We start from the raw sequence: 19626 nt of genomic DNA, 5'->3' as shown, positions 1-19626 counted from the left end.
CAGAGCAGAGACATCTAGTAACATGGAAAAGCCACAGTTTTTCAACAGTACTGTTATAAAGGGTACCAAAGATTCATTTAGTAGCCCAATTTTTCTATCATTCAATACCATATAAATTCAGAATTGTGATACCATGTTCATATTTTCTGTCCTGAGAAAATTATAATAATGAGGATTGCTTATAATAATAAGCAATTCAGTAAATAAAGACATCAATTTTATTGTTGCTATGCCGTAACAGAAAACAGAAGTTCTACAGTCTTTATAAAGTTCAAGGATTGGTATGTTCAAGCATTTCCTCTTAGCTGCTGAAGTGAAGTATGAATATTTCTAATTAAAGCACAGCTGTTTGATTATCCTATCATATTACTCTATCTTTTGTTTCCTAGTAGTCCTGACTTTTCTCTCAAGAGTTAATTAGTAGCTGTAACTATGTTCTAATATAATACAACATGTACTGCTGAACTGCTCACACCCAGATAGTCCCAGCTTCCCTCTTCCCTGTTCAGCACTTCTAAGCAGGTCCCTTGGCTATCCTGTTTCCTGTATAGAACCGCTTTCCTCCACAGTAATTACACACTGGCGGTCCACTCAAAGTCCATGAGGAATAAAACATGAAAAGTCTCAGTCTTACAAACAGCAAAAGGTAAAATTTGCTAAATCAATCTGTGCATCTTATTACAAGGTCAGTATACAGGAAATTTATTAAAGAAAAAAGTGAACCCTTGTGTTTACTGTCACAACTGTGTGATTCTCAAAATGAATATATATGTATATATATGTACATACCTGTACACACAATGTGTGTGTGTGTGTGTGTGTGTGTATTTATATATACATGTGTACAAAAGAAAGGCTCAGAAGTTCCTGTGCTTTTGCATCATGGGCTCAAGGGAGTGGAAAGGAAAGGCGTGGCAGACTGGCAACAGGAACTTCCTGAAATATTGACTGAACTTCCATATATAATTTTCTGACTTCCTTGAGGAAGAGTGACAACACAGGCTTTACCGACAGTCATTTTTAAGTGCACCCAAGCACTGAAATTATCTTAAATTTAATTAACTGACTTCATCTTCAGCATGACGATTAACAGAACTACATAAAGGCACAGAAAACAACGTTTTCTTTAAAAAATTTGAGGCCACTCTTACTTTAATTCCTATTGCAGTATGTAATACATTACAATTACTTATTACTGTGTAACTATTACATTACATTACTATTAGAACAGTACAAAAAAATTCCCACTCTGAAATAACTATGAAAGGACAAATCATTGTACAGTCTTCAAAATAACAGGAGAAGCAATGATACACCACTTTTCGAAACTGGAGATCATGAAAGACTGGCTTTCAAACTAAAAAAATTATGTTATTTATATTTTCAAAACTAATAATTTCTGACATTTGCATTACATATGGGATCTTTCAAAACTGAAAGACCTATGATCCTTCTTCATCCTCATCCCAAGACAGCAAATAGCCTAAGAGTCAACCCACTTACCTCACAAATGGAAAAGCAAGTTTTAAATCCTTGTCCTGAATTAGCACAAACTGTGATGAGACTCTGGGTCTCCCACATTCAAGCCAAGTGTCCTAATCACTCAGGAATGGCTCTCCCTAGATCCATAGCTCTTCATTAAGGCCAATTTGTTTTTGAAAAATGTCTAACAAATTAATAATCTTCCTATAGGTGAAAAATGCTTTACCTACAAATTCATCTCTGGGACTACTCTGCAATACCTGAAGAGTTCAGTAAAAGCTATTTTTCTACCTCTGCCCTTTGTTTCCATACCTAGTGAAATTTTAGATGACATGTGGGCCTCATATTTCTCTCACCTCAAAATTATTTTCCACATTCTAGACAAAAGCTACAAACTGAAGTGGGAAAAAATCAGGGACACTGGGAAAAAGAACAAAATATAATATTACCTGCACTTAAATTCTTTGCCTTATTTAAATTCTATCTGAAGTCAACATTGATCCTACACTACAGAAAAAATATACCCATATTTATCGGTATCTTCAATGGAAAAATTAAAGGCAAGTCCAGATGGTAACATTTACTTACTCATCTATTTGACAGACACATGTTTCCACCTCTTTCAGTGCAGCTTGTAATTTGAACAGCAATTTTTGATAGACATCCTGTGTTTCTAAATCTTCTTCTTTTAAGAGGTATCTCAGACCATGGCCCTCTTGCTGGCCAAGAGACTGGCCTGAAGGGGCAGCCATAGTAGTAATGGTATGTTGGACATAAATCATGGGATTCAGTTTACCTGGGAATAAACCAAAGAGGTTACATCATTATCTTTTTTTCAACATACATTTTGAAGTTAGTAAAATACCTAACAGACATTGAAATATTTTCCTGCTTAAAACTTCATGTAATTATTTATTTTTACATTTTATTTTGCATATCAAAGTCAAGCTATTTAAGGAAAAAGTTATTGTGAAGTTATGACGAGCCTTTATTATGCTTTAACATAAACTTAAGTATTGAAAATAGGGGATTTCATAAAGGCTTGTCCTTAATTTTAATATTTGGGACATAAACCTAAATGAGTTACATTTTAAGACTCTACATCAGAAGCACTGGAAGTAGTTCTTTCAAGCTCAACTGACTTACCTTGATCAGTGTTTTTATTTTCCTTTTCATGGGAAGAATGTTTTCTGCTGTCTAACTGTACACCAAAGGCACTACCAAGGGAAGTTGAGGTTTTAGGGTAAGACACTTCCATCACATTGATATGGCAATTGGTTGGACAGAAATCACTGCTGTGAAGTGGTGAAATCTTTGACTTAGCTTGTTTGAAGGTAGGCCAAGCTCTGTTTTTTAATACTCTTGAAAACTAGAAGTGAGAAAGAAAACAAAATTTTGATTAACGGCTTTTGATGTATCAGCACTTGGCTGACAAAACTTGTGTACCTGACTAGAAAACAAAAGTTTAAAATATTTCATGCATCCTTGACTTCAGATGCCTTGACTTCATAATTTCCACCTTTCTCTACAAGGGAAAGAAAAAACATTTTTCATTTTGTATTTTTGAGGGGTTGGTTTTTGAAGTAAATTATACTTACAAATGTAAATAGCCTTGTAACAAGGAGATAGAATTTATTTTCCTTGCAACATAATAAAATATTAAGTGTCTTCCTGGGGAGAAAGTCTGGAAATTGTCTATGATCCAGTGCTGTACTGTACATGACATTTATAAACACCTGCTGACATAGATATTTTCAAGTCAATGTCTTGCAAAAATTTCTGAAATTTTTTCCTGAAGCTATAATAAAAACAGAATTGGAAGCTATGAATTATGAATTTCATATTCAGGAAGGATGAAGGCCTCCCTAATAGTTTCCTGGGCTGCATTAGGAGAATTGTTGCCAGCAGGTGGAGGGAAGTGATCCTGCCTCTCTGGAGTGCTGAGTCCAGGTCTGGGCTCTCCAGTACAAGAGAGACATGGGCATCCTGGAGAGAGTCCAGCAAAGGGCCACGAAGACGGTTAAGGGACTGGAGCATCTCTCCTATGAAGAAAGGCTGAGAGAGCTGGGACTGTTCAGCCTGGAGAGGAGAAGGCTCAGGGGGATCTCATCAATGTATTCAAATACCTGAAGTGTGGGTGCAAAGAGGACGGAGCCAGGCTCTTTTCAGTGGTGCCCAGTGACAGGACAAGAGGCAATGGGCACAAACTGAAACACAGGAGGTTCCCTCTGGACATCAGAAAACACTTTTTCACTGTGAGAGTGACTAAGCACTTGCACAGCTTGCCCAGAGAGGTTGTCGGATCTCCCTCCTTGGAGATACTCAAAAGACATCCGGACACAGTCCTGGGCAACCATCTCTAGGTGGCCCTGCTTGAGCAGGGGGGGTGGAAAAGACATCCAGAGGTCCCTTCCAACCTCAACCATTCTGTGATTTTGAGCGATTCTGTGAAGCTGATAAACATTAGAGCATAAAATTTGCAAACACCATATTTTACAGACTTTGCTAGTCTACTACCTCTTCTCTCCCCCATATATCAGCTCAGCAACTATGAACATTTTTTTTTTCCCTCTCTTTTATGGTCTAATTCTAATACAATACTTAGCCACATCTTCTTCACTATAACACCTGAAATTTTATGCACGCTCTTGAACAGGCTTAGAGTTATTTGTTTTTTAAGATGGGATGATGTCAACCTAAAATGGCTAAGGCTGAACTGTACTAAATTTGGACACTTGGAAAATACACCTGCTTCAGAATCATAAAAGACATGAGATCAAGCTCTCCCATTGGAAAAGAGACTTGTCAGTCACAAGTAGGATTTTTGTCAAAATGTGTCCTTTCCAGTGCAGTTTGTTGTTAGGGAAGAATTTTTTCCGGAAAAGACATAATCAGTTCCAAGTCCCTGGTATTTTAATCACAGTATGTCTCCAGTCAAAATATTGCACAGACCTACCTCAGCTATGGAGCATAGCTCATGCATAAGAATATTTTCAAACTTAACTTGCAAAGTTCCTTCCCTAATAAATGTCAGTACAAACTCAATCAGTTAAGTTTTGACTAACACTTCAGTTGAACAAAGCTATGACCCTTCTGAGTAATAACAGGTTTATTATTCAGGGATTCAAATTTCTGTTTATTTTGGTGTCATATTACTTCAGCTTGATGAACATTTGACTGATTAATTACATTTAAATGTTTATATCGGAACAAGATCTGGAAGATTACAAGAAATCCAATTATGGAATTGTTCGAAGGCTGAAGAATGTACAAATAGTTAAGAAGGGCACTAAGGACATTCAACGATGAAAATGTTCCTGCAAGCAGTACATATTTCACATCTCAATCTCCCACACATCCTGCTCCAGAGAGACCAAATGCCTGGCTATGATTTAATCAGGTCATAAGTCAGGCCCAAAATTCTTTTCATATATGTGTTGAGAAACATCTGGGACTCATGGCACTGGACTCGAGGTCTATTATGAGCAAAATGTTCTGATAATAATAATAGTAGGAACTGCAGAAATCTACAGGGTTTCTATTTATAGAATTCGAACTTTCACAGTGAAACCAGGAGCCAAGCCGGGCTCAGGCGCTCCGAAAGTCTCCTGTAACTATGGTTACCTTTACCTTGCCAAGAAAACGACATATCTATTCCTGAAATTCATTGCATTACTAATTGTCATTAAAAGCTGTAACTGTGAAACTACTGATTTTTGAGCAGATGAGCTTGAAAGTGCAGTTTATATCAGCAATATCTGCTTCTAGACAGTATAAGCACTATGAAAACTTCCCTGAGGCTCTTCATTTCATATCCAGCATAACACAATAAAATTTCATTTATTGTCTTGGCCTCCTGTAAAAAGACTACATCATGCTCAAACTTTTTGGCTACAGGAATGGTATAAACCACCTACATGTTACGCGAACTCTAAATACACTATTATTAATGTTAAAACTAATGAATTTGTTTTTTAAAAAATATATTTTGATTTTTAGTCAATTTGAAAACACAGAGGTTTATAATTCAGGCAAACAACAGAGAGATCGGATATTTGGTAATGCGGTATCAGAATCCTTTTGATGTCTCCTTCCTTGACTCCTCAGTTTATTCCATTTCTTTTTGGAGAGCACCCTGAAAAGTCTTTGGAAAGCCACTTTTTGGCCTTCATCCTACTGAAGCTACAGGTTTTCCTTACAGTTTTCCCTCCTTTTCCTTTGAAAAACAAGAAAACATTATCTGTTCTTTTCCATGCAACTTTTAGAACTGTGTGAAGCTTCTACATTTCTCTTTTTCCTTTTCTTCTTTTTTTTTATTTTCAATTTTTTGCATATTAACTTTCAGAACAGGCCAGTTTGTAAATGTCACAACACAGATCCCCAACTGCGATAAGACAGGGCAGAGCCAGTTCTGTGTAGCCATTTTGGGCCTACTTCAAACGAGTTCCAAACTCCCAAGAATTAGGTTGTATGGGAGAGGAGCCAGAAGCCAGGATGAGAAAGTAAGTTTGCATTAACAGCAATACACTGAACAGCAAGTAGAGGTCATACTCCAGGTTATTTATTCATTCACATCTCATTAATTTAGATCTCAAGTGTATGAAATTCAGCACCTTCTCCTTTTTTCTGTGCTATAATGTTTTATTAACCCAAGGTAATCTAACGATTTACAGAGCTATTACTATTAATAGTCACGCTAGAAAAAGTCATACCAATTTGAAGGGCATAAAAGATGAATAAAAGGGTAAAAATAGGGTATTTAAAATTAAGATGCATTAGAAGGAAAAAACCAATTCTGTTGTTATTGCTGCATTTTTGGTTAACATGCAAATTGTCTACAGCATTGGTTTAAGGCATGTACAAGAACATTGGGTCTGTTGTGGGAAATAAGCAGTTGATTGTATCTACAACTGAACACAGCAAACAAGAAAGGATACCATCTATCCAATGTCTAAAAAAGGGATAATAAAGAACAAAGTTTGAAAACAGTTTATGCAATTACTCAGTTTAGGCATTCACGCCTCAAAATAGCTAAACTTTCAGCCATACTTTTGTCATTGCAATAGACATTTTGAAGAGTTATTCGAACAGTACCACATTCCCCTGTTTTTCCCTTCAAAGACAAATATTACCAAGTTTAGGGCATGCCGGTCATACCTTTTTATAACTAGAGATTCTTCGGTAGATATGCTCAATTTTCTCACTGCAAATGACACTGAATTTACTTTGAAGCTCAGTGGGGATCACTTCATTTAAGGAATTGAGGCTGTTGCAATTCTGCACAAAATGTTCATCGCTTTTTGCCAGTGCTTCAAGAATCTAAGATAATAAAACCAAGAGCAATACATTATGAAATAAGATGACTAAGAAAACCCCTTATTTAACTCCTTACTTATAATCCCTTATAATTAAAGCTGAAAAGCCTGATAATCAGTTGCCTTTTAACATTACAGGCAACGCTGTATAACAACAATTAATGAAACTTGGGAAACAAAGAGTTTTCTTTAAATCCATCCGCTGCATAAGTTATACCTATAATAAGTACTTTTATTTGGCTTCTCATGACATTGTCCGATAATGGATTTACTACTAATTTCCTACTAATGTAACCACTATGGCTCCTCTGAAATACATTATCTGCTGTATTTACTTGAACAGCACATATTATGCAAAGCTGATGAATTAATGCATTACTTGTAGCAAAACTTTGGTCTGGCAGCATAAGCAATACTAACACATTGAAAAAGCATACAAGAAAACCGAGTGCTATCCTCTTGTATATTCTGCATATATAAACAGGAAATAGGGAACAGAATAAGCTATACTGCCCAGCAAAGATTGAAGTCTTGCTATGATGGAAATACCACCATCAAATGATGGTGATAGAAAACTGAAAAAAAGGCATGTTGAAGAGATGAGGGTAGCATGTAGCCCTTTTTTTGGAGTTAGAGTTACATTTCAGGCATTGAAATTCACCGTGCTATGGAACTTGGGAGATGCCTATTGCTAGTTGGGTCCAAGTCTCAAGATGTGTTTGAAAAACACACCCAAAATAACTTTCTAAGAAAGACACCCAAAATGCAGATTAAGGCACCTAAATAAGAAAAGGCTTGCATTTTAGAGATGCTCAAAGAAGTCAGGACAAACAACACATACAGTATTAATCCATCATGGGACTTATGTCTGTAATTCACTTCTGCTACAGTTCATTATTATACTATCCACCCTCAGAGATGTAATAAACGATTTATAAGCTTGATCAAGGAGTTTAGAAAAAAAAAATGACAACATAACGAAAATTTGGAGTCCAAAATCTGAAGTTTTTAAGAAGTCACAGACTATAAATTACTAGATCCTGAGAGAATTTTTTTCTCAGGTCACCAGCAGGACGAATTAAGGAAAGCCTTTAACTCTTCCACTACGGTGTTTAATTACTGTATTAAAACACCCCAGTCACTTTGGTCACACGTTTAAGCTTCCTTTATGTCAGGTTTAATTAATACAAATGTAAACAATTCAAGTGGGTTTTCTTGCAGCTGTACATTAAAATAAGTGCATTCAAAATCAGTAACTTTTGCAGCACAACTTTGGATACTTTCTCATCATAATAATTAACACAAAGATTTGCACAATATAGGAATGCAGTCCAGGACTATTTCACTCCTCTACTACATATGATGCAGAATAGAGATGTTTAAAAATGCAAAGCAACTATAAACACACAGCAAAGAGAGAAAGAAGCATATGAAGAGAAGCATAAGACCCCACTGAACGCACAGAGAAGTTTATGTTCAGAGTATTTAAAACCATTTGCAGACAGTTATATTTGATGAAGTGCCACTACAATTTTTATTATTGCCTTTGAGTTAAGGGACCTGATTTTTCTACCGGTGGACCTTTTGTAGTCATTTAGACCACTATCACTTGATATAAACTTTATATTATGCTAACATAGTCACATTACATCTCCTTATTGTTTTTTAATCATTTCTGAATATTTAATTAGCCAGCCTAAACACTAAGGGTGATGACACTGCATTATTTAAGGCCAGAATCAGTGTGCTGGAAGTACTTTACTTAACTACTCCATATACAACAATCGAAAAATATTTCTTAAGCAGTTAGGAAATAATACCTTCAACATTTTAGATGAAATTGTAATTATAGAAAGAATTAACATCTTTCAAGCCAATGACCTCAAGCGTTGACTAGACCAGCTCTAGCAAATCTCATGATGTTGGTGCAAGAAGTTACTCCCCTGTCTGTCAACCTGACCTGCTCCAAAGTGAGGCTCAATTTATAACCACACCATAACTTAGTTTGCTTCCTGAGTACACAATCATCCTCTAAAATGTCAGAGGGATAAAGGTGACCAATTATAGGATACTAAACGAAATACATATAATCCTAAGAATAAGCAAAAGACAGATTTTTCTCCTGTGGTATTAAGCATAGTAAGAATTAATACATACAAAAATTGCTTCATACCTTTGCAGTCAAGCTGAAAAATCCCTTTGGTTCAATCATTTTTTCTAACACGTGGCACTTTATTCCAGCTGTGCTGTCATACTCATAAACCACTCCATACTCCAGGTGAACATTGTCAACAGTCAGACTCACATGATCTTTCTTCCCATCAATTATTGCCATAGTGTTAAATTTGTCAATTACCTCTAGAAGAAAGAAAATAACACAAATCAGTTGAGGAGGGCTGGCCATTAAACAAACGAAAAAGGACGTAGGCAAACATTCTAGAAACAGGTATGCTCTGGTCATTCTATTCAAAAACGTTCATCAAAAAACCCAGCTACCAGCGGAATGATTTAAAAATCAGATGACCAGTAGGTTTATGGATGCTAAAATAGTAGATTGCTAAAGAGGCATGAACAGACAAGTTACAGTAGTCTCTCTTTACAAACCGTTATTGAAGGGGACTAATCCAATTTCATCTATAATCCAGAGACATAAAAAAGGGAAAACTGAGAAATTCTAAATAAACTAGAAGAAAATGACCATGAAAAGTGTCAACGTTCAGAAATGAAAGCACATTATCAGCATCTACCCAGAGAACATAAATACAGTTCACATGTTAACTGTCTCTTTAATTACTATGATGCATATGAACGCAGCTTTACCTAAATGTTAATTGTCTGAAAATAATCTGAAGGATAGCCGATTTGTTATTTCTCATGCAGTAGTGACTAACGCATCTAATTTATCCTTAAATGATTACTAGTGGTGAAAATACATCAGATAATTCCTATGAATGAAAATTGAACAGATTTTCCCTAAGGTGTTCACAGAAGCTTTTTCTCAAAATGGGAAATATAACAATTTTCAGAGAACAGCATGTTAAATTTACATCTTTAGAATACATAAAAAAGCAAATCCGCATGTAAAATGCATCTTATGGTCTGCTTGCAGTTTCCTCTCTGAAAACAAAACCACTGCCTATATTTTCCTTGCTACTACACCAACATTCTGAGCAACAACAAAATCAAAACAAGTATCACATACCTTCCACTTTGCAGTCAAAGGCATCTCCTCCATCATCTCCAGAGGGCTTGGTGTTTGTTTTCTGAAGGTCTTCCTGTGCACTTTCAATGCTGTTATAAACCCACTGTATAGAATCTTGCTAAAAAACAACCAAAAAAAGACAGCTAGGAAAAGCTTTGCAAGTGCAATTGATAGCAACTTATTTCACTGCTCTCAAACATGGAATAGTTGCTTTAATTCCTTGATTATTATCAGCTTTATTGCCTTCTGAGCTCCAACTCAAAAATAATACTTTGAAAGTTACAGAGAATTTTGGCTTTGTCTAAAACCATCTGAAGCATTTTGTCAACTTATTTTTTATTTCAGAGTGTACTGTCATGAGACAGTATGAAGTCTGTGACAGCATGACATCCATCAGTTTCATGCCTCTGCCAAAAATAATTTAAAACATTTCAAATCAAATGGCAGATTGAAAAATATTTGAGAAAAGAAACTGTGAAAAAATAGAGAACTGCTTTTTGCCTTGCTAAATCTGCTGTGCGTCCACAAATCTGCTGGCAAATATTATGGAATACCAACCAAAGACATAGTATGCCCAGTTATTCTATCACCCATGTGTCACTGGCAAGAAGAACATACAGTACAGCCTTCATTACTTATATTTGCCTTTACTACAGTTATTTTACTAGATGGTCTTTCTTTTCCCCCAGATTAGCAAAACCCCCAAAAAGGACAGAATCACAGGCCCCAAAAGTCCAGCACCTTATGTGACTGAGTGACACGCGAGCAGAGGAATGGTGGCTTGGTCATACAACCTACGAAGAAGCCACGTGTATGCCTTACATCTTGTTCTCCCCCCTCACTTACTCAGCCACATGCCCATCAAATCCTTGTAGAAGGGCCTATCAAGTATGGTATCTCCAGACTACTCTTCTCTTCCCCTTACATTTCAAAAGAAGCTTGACAGTCAGTCACTCCCTCTCCAACAGCTACAGCAGAATAAATGACACAATTATGACTAATCTGAATTCATAGACTTTAAAAAGAAGTTTGTGGAAAAATTCAAAGTTAAGCAAGGATAGCAAAAATTTAAGCTGAATGTTACAATTTTCACGCAAAATGCCAAGTACATCCAATTATGCTTTGCTAATATACAATATTCAGCTGCTATCTTTATCCCATTAATCACACATAACTAAATTTTTGTATGACTAAGGTACTGTTTCTCTCTAGGTTTCCTAGATTCATCTATGCCTTACTTTTCACTCAATGGCACTGAAATATTTTAATAAGGAAGCTTAACTTTCAGAGCTCTCTGTTGATTGTTGGAAGACACCTAGGCACAAGCTGATCAACAGAAACACTTCTGAAATCCACGCTTCTTTGCAGGTACACCTGAAAACTTGCTGCTTATTTATGGAGTCTTACACGTTTGCTTGGCAGCATTAAGACTGCCATGCCAACCTCTAATAGGGGATTTACATTATGTCAAAGCGTTCCTTCAGTATTTGAATTTAATATGGCCTAATGGAAGGACTAACTACTTAAACTGGAAGTCCCTCTTTCAAAAGTTAACACAAGACATAACGGAATATGATTGGGAGCAATGTTCTCCAAAAGCATTACAGAGGCACAAACTAAGCGTAAATCTGTCACATCATGATTAGTATCACCGCAACGAAATTGTACATAATTCCAAGAAGTAAAATCTGCTTTCAATTTTCTTTATCCAGACAAGACAGAAAGAATATAAACATTGTCCAACAGAAGTTACACAGTTATTCACACTGCAAGAATCTGAAATGAAACTTCACACTCCAGGCAAGCAGGGAGACTCCTCACCCTGAGAAACAGAATACACAGGACACAGAAAAAGATCCCCTTTCCATTATGCAATTGCCAACCACAGGAGAGACTGCAATATTCATGTTAATTAAATGATAGGCTAATGCACTGTATTTAGAAAATCGGAGAAATCCATAGTCATCTTCCAAATAATTAAAAACCTAAATTTCTGAATAGGAAATGAAATTTGAGCTGTCTTGACACCAGTGGGAATACTGCAATTTATTTCAGTCTAGACAGTTCTCCCATAGCATTTGATAGCACTACAGCCTAAATGAAGTTTTTCTTGTCAGTCTGGGGATTTTAGTTATTTGTGATTCGCTGAATTATGATCAGCTAGTTTTTTAGATTGAAATAAATACTCTGTATAGGAAAAACAGTTATGTACTCCAACATATTACACAAGTGGATAAAAAAGAAACAGAGTAATTCTGCATGTCAAGGCATTCATGCCAGCCTACATTAATCAATCCCCTTTGGATGTCACTAATCTCTATAGGAACTCCACACTTACACACAGGGAGAACACACCTGCTATAAGGAATTTAATTTATCTTTTATTCTAGACAGTTTTGCTACTAGTGCACAAAGCACCCTCTCTTTACTAGAGCGCATCTTCCTTTAAAGAATAGGGGAGCTTGATCTTGACATGCTATGTAACAACTTCAATTCTGTATTAGAGTGTGAACACAAACACCCAGACAAACATTTTTATAAAGACTGTATTTGTATGACACAGTTCTAACTAACTCTTATAATCCTTATCTCATATCTATGCAGTAGGTGTGGGAGAAGGATTTCACTCTTTATTTTAATTGGATTTTTCTTTTCAATTAACATGCACTGGAAGAGTTTGTGAAGTTAATTAATGATATTGGTTTACAGTTTATGAAAAAATTTGCAGGGACTTGGAAAAATTACATTATAGAATCCAGCTGGTTTTAGTTTTCTTCCTTAAATTTGTGTCTTGGAAGCCTCAGATTTTCTCCTATACTAATGTGAAAAAGATAACAAAAATTGCACGCTTATATTAAAAAAGTGAAATTTTGAGTCCTTGAATGTGTGTTTATTCCCAAGATTGGAATGCAATGGGAACACAGAGACTTTGATAGATGGAATATGTGCACTCTGCTCTCTATGTGCTGAAGTGTTACAAAATTCTGGAAGAAGATCGGTTTTTTGCATTGCCTTCTCATGCTGCTGAGCAGGCAGCGAGCTGTGTAAATCCCTCTCCATCATGATGAGAATATACCTCGTAATGCTTTCTGCATAGAACTGCAGAAACACTTGAAATAATCCTTTAAAAATACCATATTAAAAAAAATCACCTATAAGCTTAGATTTATTTCAGTGTAGAAATTAAACAAACCTTGAACATCAGCAATATATGGAGCAACTTTCAGCTTTTATAATTCAACTGGCTTCCCTTCACTTTTATTCACCACTCCTTTCTCCTCATCACACTCAAACACATCAGATATGTGGACAGAGATACACACCACACTGTTTACTTTGACCAAAATAAAATTTAGAAGAAAATCTGCAGAGGTACCAAGTGAGACGTACCTGCATGGGCCGCCTGTACTTCCTGCATGCCGTGACATGAGCAATAACACTCGCATGAGTCTCTTTGCTGACATTAATTCCATTCACTTTGATTATGCACTGGCCAGGGTGGAGACCTGCCGCAGCTGCCACTGTTCCTATAAAAAAAACAACATAGTTAACAGACTTCTTTTCCTAAACATCTCCTTTAAAGCTTACAGTCCAAAAGCCTCATTTTTTAATCAGTCTGCTCTCACTGACTCTTACATACTTCCCCTGACCACAGGGCGCTTCTGCAGCCAGCTGGAATCCAAGAAAATGGAGTTGCCCAGCAGATGACTCCATAAAAAGACCAGAATAATTTCTAAAGGCTATTTTATAAAACCAATGTTGATTACTAATATGAAAATGTGGAAAATTTGTCTTAAAGAAAAGGATTTTAAAAGGATAAAAAGGCTCTAGCTTGAAACTTACTAATTATAACTTAGACCACTTTTATTCTGAATTCTTTTATATGCCCCAAGCTTATGAGCTTCTTGACTACCTCAGGTGTCTCTATTTTACATATAAACCAGAAGCTTTCTGACAATTCATAAAAAAGTATCAGAGCATACTAGAGTTTCTTGTTAAACATTAAGTGAAATACCCAAATCCAAAGACATTTCCAAGGATTTTGTTCTTATTTTAATCTTTTTACCAACTCAATTATTACACAGTGCCTTACAGTTTTAATCAAAATACCCAAAGATAATCAAGTAGATGATCTCAAATTTAATTATTTTGGGGGAAAAAACCAAAACAAAACAAAACATTCTCTGTGAGCAACATAAAATATATGGTTTGGCGATTTATTTTCACAATGGAATAACCACCTTGGGAAAAATCTTCTACCCATTGAATAGGTGCTACGAAAATAGCAGCTGTCTCCAGGTCTTTTCAGTATGGCTCAAGCCCACTCCCGAAAGACAGCCTGCTGGAGTATGACCTTAGTTCCAGCTACCTGAACGTTCACCTCCTTATGTCTCTCTTGATACTACCACAAAGGTGCCAGGGAAGTGAAAATCTATTGCCTAGAGACTGCAAGGCTGAGCTGCAGAAGCTAGCTGCTATGAAAGAAAAGGCTAGACTGAATCTGCAGGGCTGACAAATAGAAAAGCTATGTCATGACTTGTCAGCCGAGCATATCTGACATGGAAATAACTTAAAGAATATATCTGGATTTCCCTCATTTTAGGTACTATCAGGTTAGATGATAGCTGCATTTTAAATCTAATATCAAAGAAAGTCTTTGAAAATGACACCATTACCAGCTATTGCAATTAAAAACAAAAAAAAGAGGGATTTAAAAATAAACACTTACACAGGCCTTATTAAATACCTCTCTCTCTCTCTCTCTCTCAAAAAAACCCTTCTCTTCAAAACCCAAGATCCCAATACAGCAAAGTATTTAAGCATATGCTTAAAATCTTTCAGGTTTAGCAAACCACACAAGCAAGCACTTACATACTGTTGAGGCTAATTGGAATAAAGCACACGCTTAATGAATAAGGATAGGCAGCTGAATTGAGATCCAGGTGCAGAAATAATTATCACATCAGCTCAACAGCCTGTAGTTTATTAAACTTTCTCTTGAAAATCTAATTTCTGGCACTACGGCCTAGAAAAAAAGTCATCGAGATCTGTTCAAATCTGGCTGCTTTGCAGATCAGTTCACTTTGAATTCCTCAATTACAAAGGGAGGAGGGGAGGAAAGGACACAACTGCCCCCCAATAGCTGAAAATACCGTGTTACTTGGCTCTACCATTAACAACATGCAACAGCAACAAAGAATGCTTCAACTTCTTTTATTGCCAGTGCACCAGTCAAGAACTCATTGACTTAGGGTCAACAAGCATTTGACAATCACATCACAAAATGGACAAAACAGTATTTAGAGGAAACATCTGCATCTATTAAGACAGACTAGGTCACTAGCACCCTTGAAAAGATTTGTGAAAAGTGCATTTTCTGTAAAATGTTTTCAGAACATTGCAGAACCACATGGCCACCTAACAATTAATGCTCAGGAAGTGAGTGGTTCCCAACACCCATTCACTGGAGAAGGTGATTTTGCATCCATCAGCTTATTCCTCAGTCCGTAAAGAATGCACAGCCTTAACGTAACTTTCCTACATTTGTATAAATACATACCGAAAAAAAAAAATTAAAAAGCCAGAAAATCTATCCAAAGCTTACAAAGTATAAGAACACAAAATAATCCTATTTGGTTTTATTTAACATTGTTTGTAACTTTGGGGGGAAAAAAATCTAAGCTGAATCACTGGACCTAATTTTTATTTATATCAGCCACACCATTTAGATATTAAATGTATATTTACCACTACCGTTGGCAGGTCTTACGGCTTACCTCTCCCAACAGCATGGACAACTGATGGGCCAAAGCCCCGGATTTGGAATCCGAGTCCATCTGCAGAGTCAGGAATCTTCACTGTCCTGATACAAGCAAAGATTCAATATGAATGTAGCAAAAGGTAGCATTTTGTTATTCAAGAGAAAAGTGGACAGCAATAAGTAGGTTACAAGGGTGTAAGACTCCACACTTTCATTCAATTCACAGTTTCAGACTCAGCACCATTCATATTCCAGATACTTTGCATCAGTGACATCAGAAATAAGAGCAAGCTGAGATACCAAAACCGATCAGAGGAAGGCAATGCTATTTCACAGGGAAATTCAATATGCCAATTACAACCAAAGCACCACCATAGCTTTAAAATTCCTCCCAAAGGGACTTGGGTGACTTGTCACAGCACAGCAACACTGAAAGCCCTGGGAAGGCAGACAGTCTCTCAGCCAAGAGGACAGAGCCTGCGGATCACAAGATCATTGCAGGCCTTGACAGATGAGCTGCAGAAGACTGCGGAGACTAGATCCATATTACAATTCATTAATATCTAACTGTCCACTTGGCGAGTTTTATTGAAAAAATATTTTGTTGCAGTTTTTCTGAGCACCTGTGCAACGTACTGAGATTTGTAAAGCAAGAATCGCCTACTGCTGTTCATGTAACTTGTAAGCACATTGTGCTACGCTCCCACTTGGTCTAAGTGAAAGAGTAATAAACCTCCTGACAAACATAAGTAACAAAAGCACAGTTCTGAGAATCAAAGTTCAATCCACTCCTGAAGCCCTGAGCTCGCTCAAAGTAAGCTAGCATATCCACATGGTATCAGCTCAGGTTCCAGAAAAAGCAACACAGCTGCATTAGCCCTTATCAGAGCTAGTTAGGTCATGCATAACAGCGCACTGATTTAACTTTGCAGCCTTTACTTCCAGAGCCAGCTCCATTACTCTTTAAGGGAACTTTGCCCTGAGCTCCATTTGTCAGTGCAAAAGCAGACAAATTCAAATTGATGCTGAAAAGTGATTTTAAAATACATTTGGACTGTAATAAACTTGATTTACAGGTAGGTTTGAATAATATCATTGCATCATTTCTTGTACTTCCATGTTTTTCTGGTATACATAATGTTTAGCTTTTGGAGATGATAATCAGCAGAGGTGAGATCCAAAACCCACTGAAGTCTATAAATTTTTTAAAAATATTAGAATATTCTTGAGATTAATACATTTCCATTTGAAATATTTTCATAAGTATAGCATAATTTAGTCTACTTATATATTAACTAAGGTTGATACAATCTATATGGTTTCATTCCGAAAATGCTTCGTTAACATGCTAATGAGCTATGAAAGACCATCACTGGCAGTTTAGGCTAAGAATTTAGGACAGAACTGTCTCTTCTGCCAACACAGTTGTGCTAGCAGCAGCTCCTGACAAAAAGCAGGCAGCACTGAGAAACAAATTCTTCAGCTCTTCTGAACTCTTTATTCTCTAGATCATCTCTGTCAGCCTTGAAATTCACCCACATTTTCACTGGCAAGTTGAACCAAGATCTACATTAAAGAAAGGCCAAGATACGCCTTTTATCCTTGCTGCAACACTATCATCTACTGGTTTGGGGGATTTTTTTTGTCATTGTTTTTGTTTGTTTGGGGTTATTTTTTTTGGAGTATCATTCCAGATTATCATCTTTATGCCATATTTCTTCCTTTGCTCTTTTCCCCTTTCTGGGTGCCATTGTATTTCTCAAGACACCTTTGCTTACTAACAGGAGAAATGTCTCCATTCTACCACTGACCCAGAGCCATTTCCAAGGCACTCTGTGTGTGCTATCTGGTAACAGAGGATGGTTCCTCCTTACTCTGCAAAATGTGATCAAAATCGCTCCTGACCACTGTTTCTTACTCTCCTTTTTCTTTGGTATGTACAAACAGTTAACAACTGCATTAACTTTGCTAATAGACCTATGTTCATTTACATACTTACCGAACCCAGCCATTCAGCCTCACTTTGTATTTCTTTTACGTAACAAAAATTGCATTGAGGTAGGAATGGTCAAAACTGTGTACAGAAACGCATCTCTTATATAAAGATCGGGAGCTGTTTACTTGCTCCTGCTGTTTACACAACCAGCACACATACTGAAGGGGCCCATCAGATCAGAGTCTGACTTCTGCCAAACCAGCAACTAATCCCCAGACAGAGGAACTTGTTTCATAAACACAGTGAGAGATAAGGGACCAAAACTGTCCTTATAGTCAAGGGAACTTCATTTACACTTGTGGTTCCTGCATGTATTTAAAGTGGCAGAGCTGATGATCTAAAGCACTTGTGTTTTGCTTTTGCTGACTGACAAACGTAATAAAACAAAATCAACGCAGATCAAATTGCTTGACTTTACAAAGTCAGACTAGATACAGCATTTGAAATAACTTTACAATCTGAAGTTCCACTGGTCTTTTAAAATTCACTTCAATTGTAGTTTGTAAAAATTCCCCCAAAGGAATGACAACTTACTCCCGTGGTTTAGTGCTCACAAGAACCCGCAGGGGCTTTCTGCTGTTTAAACACGCTTTCAGGAAGCAATCCACTTCACTGAAGGGTCGTAGAAAAACCAGGTCACCGTTAATGGCAAAGATTTTTTTCCCAACTTCCAAGCCTGCCATCTAGAAAAGAGTAACAGTTGTGTATATGTTTGCCTTTTATAACCACTAACATTGTGTTTTCTTCTGCAGGCGTGCAACCTCAATAGGAATAATGACACGCACATTTTCTTTACATTCTTTATGCCTCCTTCACGCACCATGCACAAAAGACTTACACCACAAAACACTCCTAGAACTGGTTAAATTGATGTGAAGGGTACAGTAAACTGTCATTCTGAAGAGACCTAAATACAAGACCTAGTCTTAATCAAGATTTTATGACAGTATTACAATATCAGTTAATATTTCTAATAATTAACACAACAGCTTTCATTGAGCCACTTTACCTTTTTTATGATATTACCTAATTTGCCCATCTGTCATTCTCCAAAGGAACTAAAGCTTCTTTTCATAAGGAAAGACCTGATGAATATTTTAGTAAGTGAATATTTATAAAGTTCCAAAACAAAACAGTATCCTTAGAAGTTTCACGGCCCTTGAGCCAAAGGCATGGCAAGCCAAATTGCATACAGTTTTTAAACTCTAAAGCAGAAAGGAACCATAACTAGTTCAGATGGCAGGAGTACACAGAGCAGCCCAGGGCACAGGTTAGCCTTAGCACCATCTGAGATCATGGCAGAACCCGACAGCAGGAAAAGACAATATAGAATTACGCAAAGCTAATAGAGCTAAATCACCCTGGACATATCTCTGTGGCTGTATTACATTATTGATTTGCTGTATCTATTTTTATCTTAAATTCCTGTCCCGCCATGAAATTTAGAAAGGCTTGAAATCCATTTCTAAAATTTTTCTCTCGTGGAGGAGACTAGTTCTTTACCTTTCCATGTATAGAGACTCCCATGCAGTTCAGTTGAACAATATGAATTTACCCAAAGAGCATCTAAAGCAATACTAACAAACAGAGAAGCTGTATTTTATTCAGATTCTCAAATTCTAGACTTTATCCAAAGCTTGATACATCCTTTATTATGAAATATGTCAACTGCAACTCACGGACTAGCATACTAGTTTTACACTCATTTCATATTCTACCAAAAATGTTTATTCCAATCATGATTAATTTTATCACTGGAATATTATAAAATGTATAAAAATAAAACGGTAACTCTTACATCACCACTCAATACGACAATTTACCTGAGCAGAAAGTGAGTGTTGATAATGGTCAGAGCTCTATTTTAAAC

At 36.6% G+C, this 19626-nt stretch overlaps 1 protein-coding gene across 1 annotated transcript in view; it reads right to left on the bottom strand.

Moving 5' to 3' along the window:
- PREX2 (phosphatidylinositol-3,4,5-trisphosphate dependent Rac exchange factor 2) overlaps positions 1 to 19626 on the bottom strand; it is a 189916-nt gene that overhangs the window by 72749 nt on the left and 97541 nt on the right. The window contains exons 19-26 of the mRNA XM_075494782.1: positions 18291 to 18439; positions 15777 to 15862; positions 13390 to 13526; positions 10000 to 10117; positions 8971 to 9155; positions 6640 to 6801; positions 2629 to 2851; positions 2071 to 2278 (exon numbers count right to left, since the gene is read on the bottom strand). Of these exons, the coding sequence (XP_075350897.1) occupies positions 2071 to 2278; positions 2629 to 2851; positions 6640 to 6801; positions 8971 to 9155; positions 10000 to 10117; positions 13390 to 13526; positions 15777 to 15862; positions 18291 to 18439 (1268 nt within the window). The remainder of the gene's footprint in view (positions 1 to 2070; positions 2279 to 2628; positions 2852 to 6639; positions 6802 to 8970; positions 9156 to 9999; positions 10118 to 13389; positions 13527 to 15776; positions 15863 to 18290; positions 18440 to 19626) is intronic.

The sequence above is a fragment of the Mycteria americana genome, chromosome 2, assembly GCF_035582795.1.
Source record: "Mycteria americana isolate JAX WOST 10 ecotype Jacksonville Zoo and Gardens chromosome 2, USCA_MyAme_1.0, whole genome shotgun sequence".
Lineage (NCBI taxonomy): Eukaryota > Metazoa > Chordata > Aves > Ciconiiformes > Ciconiidae > Mycteria > Mycteria americana.
This window is presented reverse-complemented; position numbering and strand designations above follow the sequence as displayed.